The sequence below is a fragment of the Galeopterus variegatus genome, unplaced genomic scaffold (assembly GCF_000696425.1).
Source record: "Galeopterus variegatus unplaced genomic scaffold, G_variegatus-3.0.2 Scaffold5995, whole genome shotgun sequence".
In the NCBI taxonomy this organism is placed as follows: Eukaryota; Metazoa; Chordata; class Mammalia; order Dermoptera; family Cynocephalidae; genus Galeopterus; species Galeopterus variegatus.
In genome coordinates this window covers 70,481-81,645 of record NW_007732106.1, presented here as the reverse complement: position 1 = coordinate 81,645, position 11,165 = coordinate 70,481, and the positions used below count along the sequence as shown (strand labels likewise).

Sequence of the window (11,165 nt, the reverse complement as noted above, 5' to 3'; positions counted from 1 at the left end):
TACTGGATCAGTTCTCTGATTTCCCTATAGGCTGGAAGGCTGGCACAGGAAGGGAAGGTGGTAGTAAGAGTGTAGGTTTCGGATTGCCTACGTTAGATCTGAGGCGCAGCCCTATGTTTGCTTGTCAAATTGCTCATCTTTACACCTCAATTTTATCATCTGTGAAATGGGGGAAATAATACTGCCCTACCCTGTAGAATTATTGTGAGAGTTAAATGAGATAATATACCCAATACATATATATGCATATATAAGTGCATATAAATATAAATGCATATATATACATATATGCATATATATGCATATATAAAAAGGTTTAATATATGTTTAAGGCTTAACATTTAAATACATATATATGCACATGTATAAAAGGTTTAAGTGCATTGACTGGTGCATAGAGAGTAAATCTTCAATAAACTGGGACACAGACATAATGGATACTCACTAAGTACAAACTTTTTGTTGTTGTTGTGCTTTGCTTTTTAAAGCAAGGTATTCCTAAGGCTGTTTTCCTGCGAATCCAATTTCTCTTTTTATTTTCTATTAGCTTGATGAGAGTAGAGTCCCCAAAGTAAAATGTGTCAACACTGTTTGCTCCCCTATTTGCTCATTTTTTCCCAATCTGTGTAGCCTGTAGGTATGATGTAAAGACATAAAGGGGAATAGAAGTGGGCAAAGAAAAGATGACATTCAGAAAACATGTTCTCCAGCCAACCAGCAGGGCATCTCTTCACTTATTAGTTGTGGATTCTGTCTCTGCCCACGGTTCATAAGGCCCTGCCCATTTCTGAGCCCTACCCTGGGAGGCCACTGGCTGGGAAGTCCCGTGTGAGAGGCTGAGCATGAAGCTTATTCAGCAAAGACACGACTGTAGCACGCAAGCAAATTAAAGCATTCGCCACTTTCCATTTCACTATGCCCAAAAACCCCAAAAACCAAAAAACAATAGTTTGGGGCTTTTTCTAGAAGGATTCACCAAATACATTTCAAAGGCAAAACTACAAATTAGTGCAGCCTGGGGTATGTGACATTTCCTAAGGTCTTTGGAGGAGATGACAAAACAAGGAACTTCCCACTTTCCTGGGCCAGAAGTTTTGTGAAAACATCATGTGTGAAAAATCAATAAACATTGTACCTTGCCCCTGAATTTTGTGAGGGTGTCCTCATTACCTGAGCTTTAACAGGCTTTAGAAGAGTTATTGTCATTTCGATTTGCAGATGAGTCATTGGGTCTCTTGCCCCCAGAGGCACTTCATTATTATGATTCAGTGCAAAGGACTGAAAGGGCTGGCGCTTCCGGGAGTGAGTGGTGTCTGGAGGGGGTTTCGGTGGCTCCGCGTTGGCATGGGGCTTAATTGACACCTTTGATGTAGCCTAAGACAGAACCCGCACCTCCCACTGCTGCTAGGAAGACGTCAGGCTTACGCAGAAAAGGCATCTGCTGATGAATCCTGCATCTCAGTCAGCCTGCTCTGGGAGCAGCCTTAGCCATCCTGTACTAATCCCACCGCCTCCCGTTTCCGCCGGTGCTCGGCTTAGGGCGCAGACGAGATTTCGCTTCTTGCTACTGTCAGGTCAAACTCTAAGACTGTGTCCATGTTAGAACTCATAGAAGGTAAGTGAAATGCATTCTCGCTGTCCCTCGTGCAAAGCGTTTATCATGCACCCTCAGGAATGTGTGTGTCTCCTGGCTAATTCTGCCTCACTGACTGTGGAACTGTATGTAATGTTGTCATTTTTACAGGTAAAGTAGAGGCGACCTAATATATCTTTAACATCATGTCTTTAAGTGTTGTATCTGCTCTTAGAGGTGCTGTTACTTAGAGAAAAGAATTGCTTACTTGAGTTCTGTGGCTTTCATTCAGTTTAGCGATAATGGTATATAAAACTCTTGAGAATCAGGTGAACTCCAGTGATTTGAGCCTGTTAGAAAGTGGCTTTTAATTTCTGTGGCAGCTGAAGCAAACTGTGAGGGTTTCTTGAGTGTCTCTGGCCAATTGCTTTGTCCTGAATCAGGTTAGGGGGATGGACAGGGCACAAGTGAATGCGGGAACTTCTTCTAGAAGCAAGTTATTGATTGTAAAAATACAGAGATCTGGTTTATCAGGTCACTGGGAATATCACTTGTGAGCTGGGCTAATATCTACTACTAATGGGTAGTACTGGGCAGCTAAACTAAAGAATTTAGGATGAATCCTGTTAAAAATATCTCAGGACTTTAAACACATTTCTGAAATCTCTGTTGGCACAGTTAAAGGCATCATTAATAAATTCATCAGGAAAGTTATGAAAAGTACACCGTAAAAAATTACATAACCTGCTGCTATATTAAACACAGGATTAACAAAGCAGTGAATTTCTGAAGGTTACTCCCCAAGGCTTTTCTTCATGATACAGATAAAAGGATGTCTAAGATTTGAGCAGATGTCCCTCTATAATTGTTTATTTCTCTGAGATGATGATCTGTCGTGAGAATTCGCTAACATGCCATCTTTCTCTGTGTGTGATTCTTTGTGTTTCTAGTTAATGGAACCCCTGGTAGTCAGCTCTCTACTCCACGCTCGGGCAAGTCGCCAAGCCCGTCACCCACCAGCCCAGGAAGCCTGCGGAAGCAGAGGGTAAGGAATTCAGCCAGCCACTTGTTTAAGAGCTGTCTGAGCCTGGGTGCAGAGTGGCACAGGTGCCAGGACTAATGCTGCTTGTCTCTAGGTAATAACCAAGAGAGGGCAGGAGGTGACCAATGGTGGGTCACTTCTTATTGTGATGGTTTAGCTGGAACTCAGGGCTTCTAATTTCTCTGTAAACTGGTCCAAACCTTAACTCTGAGAAGAATGTACCTTTGCTGCTTCACTTTTAAGTACCCCCGTTTTTGTTTTGAATGCATCGACTTTGTTAGCACTGGTTTGTAAGCTGCCTTAATAGTAATGAGTTTTATTAGATATCATCACTGATCACCAGCCCCTCAAGGAAAGGAGAAGGTGCTGTTACTGGAGGGGACGATCCTGGTGGGGAGTTGTCTTATGGCCTAGAATGCTGGTCCTGAGTAGTGTAGGTCCACGGAGCAGGGGATGGGTACGCAGGACAAGTGTTTATGAATGAAACCCACACGGAGAACCCTCTCTTTCATCGCTCCTTGCATTTATTTTTAGCCTATTATGTAATAATGGAGAAATTGGCTGAGCTCGGAGACCAGTGTGAAAAAGTTACTGGGAACAGTGTTGACTTCCCCACGCTAAGGAAGAGGGTGAGGGTCAGCTCTTCTTTCAGGATGGAAAAACTACTGTCTTATTCTCTCACAGCCTGCACTCCTTGTCTTTTCCAGTAATGCCAGGGCAAGAATAAAAGGAATGGAGAGGGAAAAAGAGGGACGGTACAGAAATGGAAGGCCCGTCGTGGGCCTGATTTCAGAAGTGAGGCAGGAGACGCACACTCTGGAGGTTTTGTTATGGTGCTCACCGAGCATGGTCATAAGCAAGGGCTCCTTGGAGGCTTCTGTACTCAAATCCCGGATTCTTTAATTTGGTTTCTTTTATTCTGTGTTTTAAAATGAGACTTTTAAATTCCATAAATTTAAGCTTCATTCCAGATGGAAGCTCCTCTCTTCAAGTCTCCTGCCCAGGTTGTGTCTTTAGGCTTCCAGAACTGTCAGCCATTTAAAAGTGGGGATAGGGGGACTCAGTCCCTTTGGAGCCTGTCCCACCAAATATCAGGTTTTATTATCTTTCTCCACTGATCCACCTGGCACCAGGTTGAGCTTGTTTAGGTTGTTTGATGAAGCCTGGGATCTGGCACCAGCATCTCCACCAAATGGCTGTGTTATCTCAGATGTCTATTATCCTTTCTGGCTTCAGTTGGAAAAACAAAACAAAATTGCGTCTTTCCAGACTAAAACCCAATCATTCTGTTCTAGTTCCACTTGAGTGTTTTCACTATGGTTTTCTTTTTGGCCAAAGTCTAATTTGGCATTTTAAAGTCCAGGAATCATTAGTGAACTACTCAAAGAATTGGCCGAATTCATTTAATCTCCTAAAGGCCAATCCTTGAGTGGAGGGATAGCTGGTGTGGTCATTCTTTTCTTGAAAAGCTCCAGTCTACAGGAACAACCGTTAGATAGAGCACAGGAAGGGCCCTCATTCACAGAACGTTCTCTTCATGTGTACACTTTGGGAAGTGCAGTCAGCCCTCTCTGTGTCCTCAGGTACCTTATCAGCTGATTCAACCAACAGGGGATTGAAAATAATTGGGGAAAAAAAACACACATAACAATAAAAAAATAATAATATAACAATTTAAAATAATACAAATAAAAACAATAGCAACTATGTACATAGCATTTACGTTATATTAGGTATTATTAGTAATCTAGAGATGATTTAAAATATATGGGAGGTTGTGTGCAGGTTATATGCAAATACTACACCATTTTATATAAGGGATTTGAGTACCCTCAGGTTTTGATAACTCCCCACACTTATCAAATCATACACAATCCCCCATGAATACCGAGGGAAAACTGTACATCTAGCATAGAAATCCCTGTTTAGCCTTTGAGCTAATTAAACTCAGATTCAGGATATATGTGGCTCATGCTTAGTTGAGATTAAATTAAGAGTGATTGAGAATCCCTGCTACAGATGTGGAGACTTCAATCTTGGGGATACTGTAAAGCTTTGCTCAAATGTCCCTCTGTTGGCAGAATGAGTCTAGAAGTTGCTTCTTCTGTCCTCTGTATTCTCTGCTTCATTATGATTTTGTCAAACCAATGCAGAAAATTTCCATCCAGCTGTATGGCCATTGGCTTATACAATTAGCATTTCCAGCACTTGGGAAATGACTATAAGGTATGGTTCTCATAGAGTCTTCATTTTGCCATTTAAACTACCAGCAAGAGCACCACACTTGAGAGAGAAAACAATCCCATTTGTTTTAAGGGGACAAAGGGCTTATCCCCATCTGAAAACATTTATTAAGCACATGTTTTGAGCAGGATGCTGGATATATTCTAAGATGGGTTCAGTTTCAATTTAGGCCATAAGTGAACATCCTGCATCCATGTACCATGTCAGTGTATGGAGACATTCCCAGCTGCTTTAGCGAGAGGAGCTTTCATCTCGGTGTGTAGGCAGCTGCATCAGATAAGCCCTCCCAGTTAAAATGGGCCTAGAATATCCCTAAAAACAGATCCTGTTTCACATTTGGTTAACGTTCTTTTCAAATGGTTGGCTATAATCCTATGCAGGAAATACAGAAATAAGTGAAAGATGGCATGTGCTAAAAGAAGACATTTAAAGAATAAATTAACTCTTCTTATTGCAAATTGAGAAACAGTAGCTACTTCTATTTTTTCCTTCTAGGTTGCCTAGCAATATGGCTAGGAAAATGAATTGACTGTCCCCACCCCAATGCACACACACACACACACACATACGTGTGCACATATACACATACACATGCATACACACACATACACACAGCACATATACACATACACACACACTTCTTATCCCATTTTAAGCAATATGGCTAGGAAAATGAATTGACTGTCCCCACCCCAATGCACACACACACACACACACACACACGTGTGCACATATACACATACACATGCATACACACACATACACACAGCACATATACACATACACACACACTTCTTATCCCATTTTAAGATATAGGGACATAAGCTGTTTTTTTTTTAAAGAAATATGGAGACATCTGACTGCTTTCTCTACAAACAAGAAAATCTATATTTTTACTTGTATTAATTATGATGATTCAATCAGCTTTTTTTCTCCCCTTAAATCCCTATTTTCATGTTACTTCTTTTGACATTTGAGAATGGTCTTATACAATAAGAGTCTGCATGCCAGATATTTTTCTTCATAAACGTGTTAGTGGCAATGTACCAAGTAACCTCCCTATTTTTCCAAAACACAATTATTTAAATTGCTTTCTAGAAGTGTTTGGTCACAGAAGCAGATCTTGGAGGCTCTTTTCCCACCCGTGAACTTTTTTTGATCCCATTTCTTAATATATGAGGAAGAAATGTGTTGTCCTGTGTAGGTTGAATGAAGCTCCCCATTGAACTCCCACATCACTGACTTTTGTAGATTGTCTGATCAGTCAGATGATGTGAGGAGTGGGTGGTACAAAATAGGAAAAATGCCAGCTCTAGACATTCTGCAGATCTGAGCTGGTTGCCTGGCTACCAACAGAGAGATCTAGTAGCAGAAATGAGTGTGAGGGAAAAAGAGAGGAGGTGATGGTTGAGTGGCTGGTGAACAGGAAAAGAGCATTAGGAAGGGATGAGGAGTAATTTTGAATTCTTTCTGTCATCCAAACACAGTATTTTGAAAAGGCAATGTCTGTTGGGTTTATGCTATGTGCAAATGCAACACTTGAGTGGCTGCTCTGGGACCAGAATTTGCTGAATGCCAGCTAGGGCTCCTGCTGAATTATTTTGTGAGTAACCAGATTCCTTTTCTATCCAGAATGGGAAGGATATGTTCAAGGAAGAATTGCCTAGACACATAATAGCAGAGTTAGCCTTGTCAGACCTCAGGGGCCCTAAAACTCAACTGGACACAACAGAAGGCAAAGCTCATGAGTAGATCAAGCAGCGTTTTCTAATAAGGCAAAATCAGCACCATTTTTTCTATTTAGATGGTTTCTCTATTTTTATCATTCCTCTTATCCAAAGTGGGTGATTTTAAAAGGTCTAATGATATTAGAAACCAAAGATGCCCATTCAGTGTTGCTCCTGAGAGAGCAGCAGGGCACCCAAGAAAGCCGAGTAAACAAATCTGTACCGCCCTTCATCTTACAGGACCTGTACCGCCCCCTCTCCTCAGACGATTTGGATTCAGTAGGAGACTCAGTGTAAAAGAGACAATGGAGCAATGTATATGGTTTGTGATTGGGTGAAGGCCTCACATTTCCTAAGCAAAAGTCTAACAGCCAGATACACGAAAGAGTTTTGCATACCTTGAAAGGATAAAAGCCAAATCATACAAGAATAAATATGTTGGAATTTTATATTCATGATATTCCTCCTTGAAGGAGAGATTTAAAAAAATATATATATCTCCTGCATCGATTTAATTGGCAGGAGTTTGAACACAAAATCACTCAATTTCTGAGGTTTTTGTGCAAGGCCTGGCTCTAGATGAATTTCATATATGGACCCAATATTGACCATAAGAACACACAAGCAGTGTAGCAGTAGTGAGTTATAATTTCTGTAGATGGGGTTTCTTTTCAGTCATAAGTAGATATATAGATACAATTTTTCTGTAAATTCTTAAAAGGAGATTAAAATGGCGCTAGGAGACATTTTTCTTAAAGTTATATTCTTTTTAAAATTTGTATGGCTGGTTTTTAAGAGGTACTTTCATTGCAAAATAATAAAAATATTCAATTAGATTTTTTGCTTCCCAGAAAGGAAAAAAAAGCTACTTATCGTTTTGTGGGTTAACATATCTGAGGGGGGAAAAAAATCATGTCAAGGACACATCTGATGAGAACCCTAACATTAGGCATTAGGGGGTTTCTTTGCTTTTTTTTGTCAAGTAAATCTTATTTTTTCACATTGTCTTTTATTGGAAACAGAATAAATATAGCAAGCTATATACCCACATGCAGAACTTATTCAATGGCATTGTTATCAATTAACTCACTCTTCCCTACAACCGTACACAGTATTTTACAAATGTGTAAAGACCGAAGCTAGGAAACTTTTTTTTTTTTAACACACAGACCTAAAAAAAAAAAAAAAAATTGTCTGGACTTCTTCCAAAAAATCAATTTGAAAAGCAAAATTCTCTTAAATGGTGCTGAATAAGTCAGGCTCAAAATATCCAAATCTCCATTCTGATAAATCCTAGATCCTGCTGGTGTTTTGAAATTTTTCATATGCAAAACTCCTTTTGTGTTAAACCAAGTGAATCTATGATATAACACATTGTTAAACATTAACCTACTAATTCTGCTCTTCTAGTTTTCTACTTTAAAAATGATAGTCAGCTTTGCTAAAACATAAAATAATTATTTTAAAATCTGAATGTTAAAAATGAATTTAATGTGTATGGTCTATTGTATTTAAGCCATATCCTAGTGATCATTTACTTTTACTAGTTTAAATACTAACAACTTAAGACTTGTGAAGCATGGTGTTTAGCTATTCTCCAGGCTTGATATATCTCAGTAGGTGATAAATTAAAAATGTATGATGGCATTTGGAAGCTTTTACTTGAAATTTTTTCCAAATTTTACTTGAAAACTGAATTTTAAAACATTTGATTCAAGATGGAGAGAAATTCAGTTGTCATACACTTTTAAATTTATTGATTTATCTCCTTGATAAATTGTTCAACTCGCAAATTTTGCCATCTGGTTTATAGTTACATATGTTACCATCTCACTTGACAAGTGAATAAAATATTCCAACCAAAAGAAGAAGAAAAAAAGTCCAGGCAATCTAACAGCATTTGAAAACTTAGCCTATAATAATTAGTGCCTCATTATCCTGTCTGTTGGAGAGAAAGACACTTCTCTGGCAGGTTATTTGAGAACTGCAAACTGAACCATTCCATCTTGAAAGAACAGTTCATAATAATACCTGTTCCAGACTTCAGGTTTTGAAACTGTTTCCAATAGAAATGAACAGAGACTCCTGCTGAGATCAAAAGGCTGCTTTGTTTTAGCTAAAACAGTAAACATCTGTGAGGTTGCGTATGCTGGTGTCTGTTTTAGTTATGTCTTTGTAAAATGCATTACTTAATACAGTTGAGTCCATAAAAGATTAGTATGTATTTGACTAAACTGTCAAAAATGCAAAGAAAGCAGTGGAACAGTTAAATCTGGTGGGATCAGATGATCCAGAACAAAAATAAATTCCAACAATTTTAACTTCCCTGAACTGTCAATCTTACGGACAACTACAGCTTAGAAAGGTCCAATAAATGCTATTTGTTCTGGATAAGTGGCAGATATTGCCAACTGATATAAAGCCCATGGCTTTGTTTAGACATGGCAAAAAGAAACTGGACTTGTACTAATTGCCGATAGATATCATGGCCAACTTTCCATTCAAGCAATTCCAAGGGAAATGCTATTCCACAGCATTTAATCTTTTGAACATATGACTTTTATTAAAGGACTGTTCAAGGGCAATATATATCATTTACTTTTTGAAACTAAAGTCCCTCAGAGATTGAAACAGCACACCATTTATAGACTTTGAGATCTTTTTCTATGCAGAGCTTAATTCTATTATACTAAAGCAGAAACAAAAAAATCCTTAGCAACAAACCAGCAGTTTTTAGTTCATTGGTGGAACCAAATAGGTGATTTAGAGGCACGTAAGGTTCATTTACTTATAGAATTCTTTTTAAAAAAATTAGAGAGTGAATTTTAAAATTGTTCTACTGAGCAGGGGAGCCCCTCAGCAAAAGCCATGTGCTTTTGTCCTGACGGTGACCCTTAAGTGTGCTTTGAAGACTTTGTGCTGTAGCTGAAAGTTTGATACTTTTTCATTTGCATTCCCTTTTTTTCTGATGTAGACATTGTAGAAAAAGGTATTAGAAATATGTCCCTGCTTTCAGCATTTTAAAATGCAAAACCCAATAATATACAAAGTATGAAGTTCAGTGTAAACTCAAAAGACCATAGTTCTGAAAGCCGCCCGGTGTGTTCTTTGTCTTGCTTAATCAATTAAGCGAGGAAAAAAAAAAAACTACAATGTTTCTGTACTGCCATAGGTTTTTAAGAAGTGTGGGGTCCATCCATCTGTACACATCCCTGTGTACATATATTGGCTCATCTAAATATTAAAAAACCAAACAGTATTTTCTAAAAGCACTCAAACTAGCATTCACATACTATATTTGTTTCCTACATTAACCAGCAGGGGTATTTAGTTTGGATTTACTGCAGATCTATGCATGATTGGGCTCTTTTTTTTTTTTTTCCCCCACTTAAAAGTGATAAAAGCTAAAAGCCACATTTCTTTTTTTTTTTTTTTTTCATTTTTTCGTGACCGGTAACGGGATTGCAACCCTCGGTGTCGCACCCGTACCGCGACCGGCAACAGGATCGCAACCCTCGGTGTCGCGCCCGGCGCTCAACCAGTGAGCGGACAGGTCTCTATATGGGATCCGAACCCTCGGTGGGAGCGCCACCGCGCTCCCAAGCGCTGCACTCTACTGAGTGTGCCACCGGGCCAGCCCAAAAGCCACATTTCTTAATAAAAGTGAATGACAATATAGAATAATATTTCTGAAAAATAATTTCATATATATTGACTATTGAACCACTAAATTTTTCATATGTGGCCATATATCTATACAGGTGTGTGGTTGTATTTGTGTAAGTTTGCAGGATTCAGTGTGTATGTGTGTATGCTTATTTGTATTTGCTTATGTGTATAGACCGTAAATAGCAACATATTTGTGACACAGCCTTATAAGTTACTGGCTCTTGTGGAACTGTAGGTAAAACCTTCATGCCCTAAAGTGTTACACTGTGACATATTGGGACATGTTTAAATTCAAAAGCAGTTTGCTAAGCTAGTACGACAAAATGGTTTCAAATATTTAAATGTAACTGATTTATGAAAAAAGAATTGAAATCCAGACAAGTTAAATATTGTGTTAACTATTAAAGTGTGCATTAATGTTTCTGTTGTTATGTCTTGGTGTTCAATTATTAGTATGATTGAACACTATGATGCTTTTCTATTGTGTGCGTATTGATGACTTGTAGTGATTGTCAATCAATATTTGCTAAAAAACGAAACAATGATTTATAGAGTTGTGAGTAGTCATGTATTATGTTCAAACTTAAATAGAAGAGAATCCAAAGTATATTTGATTTGAAGTAAGTTTAAAAACAAAGCCAGATAACCTGTAAGGAAATTCTGTATGTTCTTTCAAAATACTATTCTAAACTGTTGACATATTTTGAATATACTTGCTATATGTGTGTATATGTCTAACCCATAAATATATACACACTTGAAAATGTTAATTGAATGAATTTACTATATATGCGTACATTTGCTCATTTATGGGTATTTGCCTTAGCCTTGCTAGCATCTCTGATTGCGTGTTAGTGACAACTGTATTTGATTGAGATATCTCACAGAGGTATCAGAGGTATAGTGTGAA

General features: G+C 38.4%; 1 protein-coding gene across 1 annotated transcript in view; it reads left to right on the top strand.

The window, feature by feature from the left end:
* The first annotated feature begins 1,064 nt into the window (after positions 1–1,064).
* Positions 1,065–11,165, top strand: part of DCLK1 (doublecortin-like kinase 1) — a 69,600-nt gene continuing 59,499 nt past the window's right edge. The window contains exons 1-2 of the mRNA XM_008590325.1: positions 1,065–1,615; positions 2,524–2,618. Coding sequence (XP_008588547.1) covers positions 1,597–1,615; positions 2,524–2,618 — 114 coding nt within the window. The 5' untranslated portion in view covers positions 1,065–1,596. The remainder of the gene's footprint in view (positions 1,616–2,523; positions 2,619–11,165) is intronic.